Raw genomic sequence first — 8,907 nt, 5'->3', positions numbered from 1 at the left:
TCTGTGTGTGTGTGTCCCGACCTTTTGTCAGGAGAGAATGGAAAGGAGGGAGATGGAGAAGAGGGATGGTGAGAGAGAGAGAGAGAGAGAGAGAGAGAGAGAGAGAGAGAGAGAGAGAGAGAGAGAGAGAGAGATTATTTGAAAACACTCTTCAGAACTATTAAAAAAGGTAAAATAACAATGTTCCTCTATGTTGTCTATCAAATATCCTAACCCAAGAGACATCCAATATAGACAAGAGTATTGCTTTCCTAAAAGTCTCTTTCACAAGAGGAGGAATATCTGTCAGCTCCCTCTATTGACGAACGTTGATCCATCTCAAGTGACAAATGATGAGGTTTCTCAAGGATATTTTGGCTGAACAATTCTCATCCTTGGAACTCTCTGAAGAAAAACATCTCTTTTATCACTCTGATGTTCATCTTTAGAAAATGTTTTGAAATATTGTTCACTGTCTTGAGTTTTTCACTTCTATATCACAGTAATTTCAAGAGATTCAAAAAAACATACACATACACACACATACACACACACACACATACACACATACATATATATATATATATATATATATATATATATATATATATATATATATATATATATATATATATATATATATGTGTGTGTGTGTGTGTGTGTGCGTGTCTATGTGTGTATAATATATATATATAATATATATATATATATATATATATATATATATATATATATATATATATATATATATATATATATATATATATATATATATTATATATATATATATATATATATATATATATATATATATATATATATATACTGTATATATATATATATATATATATATATATATATATATATATATATATATATATATATATATATATATATATATATGTACGATATGCCACAGCATTTTACGTTTTTAGTTAAGTTGGTGCTACACGTTTTCTTTGTTGATGATAAGGATGAGGGTATAAGCAAGCGTCGGGATTGCCTGATGTTTGTTTTGTAATTTAATTATACACATATGTGCACTATTTTGAATTAAATATTTCTATTGAATGGAAAACTGTATACATTTTGTGTTTACTCTTTTGTATGAAAAAGAAGTATTGAGTTTGTACTGAAAAATATTGTATTGTTATTGTTGGCATCTGCCCAAAAGGCCGCGATTTATGCCCGCCTTGGCGCCTTTGTTAGTTCAGCGTGGGCAGGCTCTGGAAAGCACATGGAATTTCTGCATGCTGTGGTTCTGCAGTATTTGTGGTGTGCTGAGCTGCCCAGTGTACTCATCATAGTATTAAGTGACCAGTGTTGCTGTTAGCTAGGAGGCTGAATGCTTTTGGTGGTACAGCAACTTGTACCATTGGTTATCTGGGAATTTTAGTATTAGAATCGGCGTCTGGAAAATGTAAGTTTATTTTCTATGTTAAGTGAACCTTACCTGTGGAATTACTGTATTGTATTTTACATTATTTACATTATTTTGTATTTACATGATATTTAAGGTATATATGTTGTTTTACATGAATATTTACATTATTTTTTTGTATATCTATTGCTGTTTTTGTTTGCAGCGTCAAACCTTGCTTCTTTGATGGAATATATGAACACCACAGAGGAAGAGTGTTGGACTTCACCCTTAGTAAAACGCTGTTATTCAGAACGTAGCTTCACTGGGGGTGCAGTGTTCTACAGTTTGACGAATACTCCAGCCTGGGTCAAGTAACGCCAGCGTGGGACAAGTGGACCTCGTCAGCCTTGTGTCTGCAAGGATCGTCTGTTGTGGCCTCTATCATCTGTCACCATGTCGTCCGTTTCAAGAGCTTCAACAAAGACCAGCCAGTTGGCACTGCGTGTGCGCTTGCTTGAGGCGCAAGCAAAGCTTAAGCAAGCTGAGGAAGCAAAACAGCTTGAAGAAGAGAAATTGGCTTTGGAAATGCAAGCAAAAGCACTTGCAGCTGAAGCTAAAATGCAAGCCAAAACACTTGCAGTTGAAATGCAAGCCAAAGCAATTGCAGCTAAACGCAAGAGCCAAGAAGAGATTAACGGCCTGAAGTTAGACTGTGATAAACTACAGGTAGAGTATGAAACACTTTCTGAAGTTGGAACTTCATATGCTGGTTCCGCTGCTAGTAATGCTTCACAACGGGAGAAGAGGGACTCATCAGATCAGTTGGATGTCAAAGGGATTAAGCAGTGGAGAAGTGATGTAAATTCTCACTATGAGAGTGGGAGAATCAGCAGGGTTCATGAAGCAGATGTGAATCCTACAAACGTCCACAGTGTGACGTATGACCTGAAGGGTCTTGAACATCATTCAACTCCATTGGCCCCAGATGCGACACCTTTTGTGCCAAGACGTGTTCCCTTAACTCAGGATGTATCACAAGCAGATCTGCAAACTTCTGAAATAGTAAAGGCTCTTGATTGTACACTAGCTAGTCAGCAAGAACTAACACGACGAATGCAGCTGCCACAGATGAAGCTGGAGCATTTCAGTGGAGACTTAACCAAATTTTCCATGTTTAAGAATTCTTTCACCTGGATTGTGGAGTGTATTACCGACGACCCTGCACGAAGGCTAACTCATCTATACAACTGTGTAGATGGTACTCCCAAGAACCTGATTGAGAACTGTTTCCATCTACCCACTGACATTGGGTATGATTGTGCTTGGGAGATATTGTGTCGTAAATACAAGAATGACAATGACCTGTCATATGCTTATGTCAAGAAGCTATTTGATTGGAAGGAGATTAATGCAGGTGATATTGATGGCCTGGAAAATTATGCTGCATGTTTGAAGACAGTTAAGGCAGCACTTGGTAATAACTACCATCGAAAAAATCTTCAAGAAACAATGAAGAAGATTGTTGAAAAGCTCCCATACCAACTGATTGTGAGATGGGTAGTGAAATGCGAGGAACATAAGTTCAAGCTTCCAACTCTAATAAAGTACATTGAGAAGCAGGCATGCATTGCCAAGCATCTCTCCTATTATGAGTGCGACCGTCGTACCCCGAAGCCTACTGAGAAGCCATCCAAGCCTGTCAGGCCTAAGACCTTACCTGTGCACCACACAGCTTCACCAGCTAGAGGGAAATGGTGTCCCTTCTGCACTAAGGAGGACCATGAACTTAAAGAGTGCTTCAAATTTGAAAGGTTGAAGCTTCCAGATCGTTGGGAGGTGATAAAGAAGGCAAGATACTGCTTCAGGTGTCTTAATGGTGAACATTCATATGCAAAATGTGAAGATGCATCCATCTGTGAAAAGTGTGGATTTCACAAGCACCATACCATGCTGCATAGTCCACCTAAGTCTGCAAGCAATACAGGTGCGGCCCATGCGGGAGGCAAAGGTGCTATCGGGGGTGGTGAGTAGGCAGTTGGTGCTACAGAAGGTGGCGCGACTGCTACAGCTGGCAAGAGTGCTGTAGCCCCAAATGTGCAACCTATGTTCTCAGTGAGTGCAAGCCAGTTACCTAAGGGAAGAACAATGCTGAAGATCTTACCTGTTCTCGTTAATGGCATCCATGCAACCTATAGATTGATCGACAGTGGAGCTGCCCCAACAATGGCAGTAAGAACCCTGATAGACCGAATGGGTCTCAAAGGAAGACCAAGCAACCAGATCATGGCAACTGAAGCAGGGACTTTCACTTGTAAGGAAGTTCTGTCCCTACACATTGGTAATATTAATACTGATGAAGGAGAGCATGTGACCGACGTGTTCGTGGCTGACAAGATCAATGTGTCTATGGACCATGCCAAGAGTCAAGAATGGCTGACCAAGTGGCCCCATCTGAGTGACCTGGAAATAGAAAGTCTACCTGAAGATCATCGTCAAGTAGAGCTAATCATTGGGCTAGACACGACATTCTAGACCAGCGACATGGGCTGAAGGATGAGCCATCTGCCTACCTGACCAAGCTAGGGTGGGTTGTTTTCGGCCCAACAGGACCTAGATCGACTTCAGCTCCTGCCCCTCTGTTCCATGTGTGCACTGTGGATGATACAACAGAACTTCTGCAACGCAACTTCAACCAAGACTTTTGGGAGAAAGAGACACTCTCAAAGATAGAAGATTCTTTTGAAGGCAAGAGATTCCTGTCTTTGTTGGACGAAACTGTTGTCCAGACAGATGGCAAGTATGTTGCTTGCTTACCCTTTAGTGACACTGAGCCTCTACCTAATAACCGTGCCATGGCAGAACGTAGGGCTCACTCCTTAAAGAAGAAATTTGAGGTAAATGAAACGTACAAGACTATATACGTCGAACAAATAGAGAAGTACCTTTTGAAAGGGTACGCTGAGCTTGTCCCAGTCGACAAGCTGTATCGCAGTGATGGCCGTGTGAACTACATGGTGCACCATGGGGTCAAACACCCTACCAAGGACAAGCTTAGGGTCGTCTTCGACCTTAAGGCTAAGCATGCTGGGACCTCACTCAATGACCACCTCATGCAAGGACCACATCTCACAAGTAGTCTTGCTGGAGTGCTGCTGCGCTTCAGGGAAGGACAACATGCTGTTACTGCGGACATACAAGAAATGTTCCATCAAGTCAAGGTGCTAGAAGACGAGAGGAACTCTTTACGCTTCCTGTGGTGGCCAGGTGGAGACACCAATCAAGCTATTCAAGAGTTCAGGATGACTTCACATGTGTTTGGAGCGCGATCGTCCCCAAGTATAGTCAACTTCTGCCTCAGACAGGCCGCACTTGACTATGGTGACAAGTATGGTGAAGAAGCTTGCCATGCCATACGATGCAACTTCTACGTCGATAATTTGTTGAAGTCAATGGACAGCGAGGAAGACTGTATCCAATTGACAAAAGACCTCATTGGACTCTGAGCTGATGGAGGATTCCGGCTGAACTAGTGGACATCTAGCAACAAGTGCATTCTCGCTGCCGTGCCTGAAGGGGAAAGAGATAAATCAGTGGCTACATTGGACCTTAGTAAGGACGAGCTGCCTACGGAGCGCGCTTTGGGTATCCACTGGGACATGAGCAGTGATGAGTTCACCTTCAAGATCAACCTGAAGGAGAAGCCTAGGACGCGAAGAGGACTTCTCTCTGTAGTGGCTTCCTTGTATGATCCACTTGGTTTTGTTGCACCTTTCACCCTGAAAGGGAAGATGTTACTACAAGACCTGTGTCGTCGCATCTTACCTTTGGACGAAGAAATGAACAACGACGAAGCAAATCGCTGGAGCAGATGGACTTCCCAGCTTCAGTGTCTAGGAGACTTCAAGATCAGAAGAAGGCTGGTGCCTCCAGACTTTGGGGAGGTATCATCGTACCAACTTCACCATTTTGCGGACGCAAGCCAGACAGGATATGGTGTGGCCACGTATCTGCGCACGGTAGGCAAGAATAACCAAGTGAACAGTACACTGCTTATGGGTCAAGCTCGTGTAGCTCCCCTCAAGAGACCGAGTATTCCACGAATGGAATTGACTGCTGCTGCTGTGAAACTCAACTTGATTGCAAGATCAGGTCAAAACTCGATTTGGAGTTGTGTGACTCAGTGTTCTGGACCGACAGCACGTCTGTCCTGAAGTACATCCGTAACCTGTCTGCAAGATACCACACGTTTGTGAACAACCGTGTGAGCCTCATCCGCGACCTCAGTGACATCACCGCTTGGAGGTATGTGAACACCTCTGCGAACCCTGCAGACCTGCCCTCTCGGGGCCTTGATGTGGACAGCTTGCTGGAGTCGTCGCTGTGGCTGAAAGGACCAGAGTTCCTGTGTCAAGAGCAGGACAGTTGGCCAGCTCTGCCTGACGATGTTGAGCGAGCAGAACTAGATGGAGATCCAGAAGTTAAGCAGTCTGCACCCATCTTCAGCATGGTGGTGCCGGAACCAATCTTAGCGGAGAAGATTGCTGCCAAGTTCTCTTCATGGACCAAGATAGTGCGAATCATCGCTCGACTGAGGCGATTAGGAACCAGGAGTGGATCAGAAGTGTTATCTGCAAACGATATGAATTGTGCAACAATCATAATATGGAAGAAGATCCAAGCTCAAGGGTATGGGAGTGAGATCATATCACTTTCCAAGAAGGATTCTAAGGTGAAGAAATCCAGCAAGATTTGCAAGTTGCGACCATTTCTACAAGAAGGCTTGTTGAAGGTTGGTGGAAGACTCTGTTTAAGCCACCATCAGTGATAGCTGCAAGCACCCCATCATTCTTCCATCCAAGTCGCCAGTAGTAAGGAAGATGGTGCGATGGACCCATGAAACAAACAGCCCTTGTGGGCAGAACCATCTTATGGCTGAACTAAGAAAAAACTACTGAATCATTCATGGAAACTCAGTAGTTAGATCAGTGATACGTGACTGTGTCATCTGTAGAAGACTTAGTTGTCAGCCAGTGAATCAAGTGATGGCCAACTTTCCCTCTGACCAGATCTGTCCGGGGGATCATCCCTTCACCAATACAGGGGCAGACTGCTTTGGTCCCTTCTTTGTGAAGCAAGGGCGCTCTACAGTGAAGCGCTGGGGAGCCATTATTACCTGCCTGACAGTGCGAGCGATTCATCTGGAGGTTCTCAGCTCGATGGATCAAGACTCCTTTGTGAATGCAGTGAGAAAATTTACGGCCAGGCGAGGAGCTGTCAAGAGAATATGGTCAGACAACGGTACCAACCTCGTCGCAGCTGATCGAGAGCTGAAGGAAGCTCTTTAAGACTTCAAGGAAGAGGAAATTGCCCAAACCCTAGCAGCTATGGGCATCGAGTGGCTTTTCAACCCGCCACATGCGTCACACTTCGGAGGAGTCTGGGAACGCCTCATACGCTCAGTGAGAAGAGCTCTCAGTGCAACCTGCCTGCAGCAGGTCACCACTGACGACACACTATCGACTCTGTTCTGCGAAGCCGAGTCTTTGGTGAATGGAAGACCCCTAACCAAGGTAAACGACGACCCAGACTGTCCACTGCCGTTGACGCCTAGTATGCTGTTGACTCTGAAGAGTGCAGTGCTCTCAGTAACGAAGACTGACAAAAAAGGACTTGTATGTTAGGCGCCGCTGGCGTCAAGCGCAATATCTTGCCGACCAATTCTGGAAGCGATGGCTGAGGGAGTACCTCCCATTGCTGCAAGAAAGACCGAAGTGGACCGTCCAACGGCGAGACATCCAAGTTGGCGACATCGTGCTAACTACCGACGAACGTCTCCCCAGAGGCTCGTGGCCTTTGGGGCGAGTCTTGGAAGTGACTCGAGACTCTGACAACCAAGTTAGACAAGCCAAGATTAAGACCGAGTGTGGGTTGTACTTACGTCCAGTGCAGAAAATGTGCCTTCTCCTTGAAACGGAGTGTGATGACAGTGGAGTGCCATTGGAAAAAGAGTGAACACCGTGCGCTGCACGTTGAGATACTACTGCTAGAGAGTTATGAGGTCCTTTGACTGGCCAGACAGTACTACATAGGACCCTTCTCTCTGGTTACGGTTCTTTCCCTTTGCCTACACAGACACCGAATAATCTGCCCTATTCTTTACAGATTCTCCTCTGTCCTCATACACCTGCCAACACTGAGATTGGCAAACAATTCTTCTTCACCCAAGGGATTAACTAATGCACCGTAATTGTTCAGTGGCTACTTTCCTCTTGGTAAGGGTAGAAGAGACTCTTCAGCTATGGTAAGTAGCTCTTCTAAGAGAAGGACACTCCAAAATCAAACTATTTTTCTCTAGACTTGGGTAGTGCCTTAACCTCTGTACCATGGCCTTCCACTGTCTTGGGTTAGAGTTCTCTTGCTTGAGGGTACTCTCGGGCACACTTCTATCTAGTTTCTATTCCTCTTCTTTTGTTAAAGTTTTTATAGTTTTTATAGGAAATATTTATTTTAATGTTATTACTCTACATAAAATATTTTATTTTTCTTTATTTCCTTTCCTCACTGGGCTATTTTCCCTGTTGGAGCCCCTTGGCTTATAGCATCTCGCTTTCCCAACTAGGGTTGTAGCTTAGCATTTAATAATAATAATAATAATAATATGGCGTGCTGTGTATGTGGCATATTTGCGGTGTAATTTGTATACTACAAAATAGGAGGCGGTGTAGGATATGCCACAGCATTTTACGTTTCTAGTTAAGTTGGCGCTACACGTTTTCTTTGTTGATGATAAGGATGAGGGGATAAGCGAGTGTCAGGATTGCCTGATGTTTGTTTTGTAATTTAATTATACACATATGTGCACTATTTTGAAATAAATATTTCTATTGAATGGAAAACTGTATCCATTTTTTGTTTACTTTTTTGTATGAAAAAGAAGTACTTGAGTTTGTACTGAAATATATTGTATTGTTATTGTTGGCATCTGCCCAAAAGGCCGCGATTTATGCCCGCCTTGGCGCCTTTGTTAGTTCAGCGTGGGCAGGCTCTGGAAAGCACATGGAATTTCTGCATGCTGTGGTTCTGCAGTATTTGTGGTGTGCTGAGCTGCCCAGTGTACTCATCATAGTATTAAGTGACCAGTCTTGCTGCTAGCTAGGAGGCTGAATGCTTTTGGTGGTACAGCAACTTGTACCATTGGTTATCTGGGAATTTAAGTATTAGAATCGGCGTCTGGAAAATGTAAGTTTATTTTCTATGTTAAGTGAACCTTACCTGTGGAATTACTGTATTGTATTTTACATGATTTGCATTATTTTGTATTTACATGATATTTACATTATTTTTTTGTATATTTATTGTTGCTTTTGTTTGCAGAGTCAAACCTTGCTTCTTTGATGGAATATATGAACACCACAGAGGAAGAGTGTTTGACTTCACCCTTAGTAAAACAACGATATTCAGAAGGTATCTGCACTGGTGGTGCAGTCTTCTACAATATATATATATATATATATATATATATATATATATATATATATATATATATATATATATATATATATATA

The 8,907-nt window shown here is 42.8% G+C and overlaps 1 protein-coding gene across 1 annotated transcript; it reads left to right on the top strand.

Annotated features, from left to right (window-relative positions):
- The first annotated feature begins 3,335 nt into the window (after positions 1 to 3,335).
- LOC137626880 (uncharacterized) lies at positions 3,336 to 4,845 on the top strand. The gene is made up of 2 exons (XM_068357865.1): positions 3,336 to 3,365; positions 4,387 to 4,845. Exons 1-2 carry the CDS (start codon positions 3,336 to 3,338, stop codon positions 4,843 to 4,845), a joined length of 489 nt encoding a protein of 162 aa, XP_068213966.1.
- The last annotated feature ends 4,062 nt before the right edge of the window (positions 4,846 to 8,907 follow it).

Source organism: Palaemon carinicauda, chromosome 34 (genome assembly GCF_036898095.1).
Source record: "Palaemon carinicauda isolate YSFRI2023 chromosome 34, ASM3689809v2, whole genome shotgun sequence".
Lineage (NCBI taxonomy): Eukaryota > Metazoa > Arthropoda > Malacostraca > Decapoda > Palaemonidae > Palaemon > Palaemon carinicauda.
This window is presented reverse-complemented; position numbering and strand designations above follow the sequence as displayed.

What these genes read in the sequence shown, in the direction of transcription:
- LOC137626880 (XM_068357865.1), top strand. Translation starts at nt 3,336, where the DNA reads ATGCGGGAGGCAAAGGTGCTATCGGGGGTG. An exon ending in CAAAGGTGCTATCGGGGGTG is followed by an intron (nt 3,366 to 4,386) that starts GTGAGTAGGCAG and finishes CACCCTACCAAG; the next exon opens with GACAAGCTTAGGGTCGTCTT.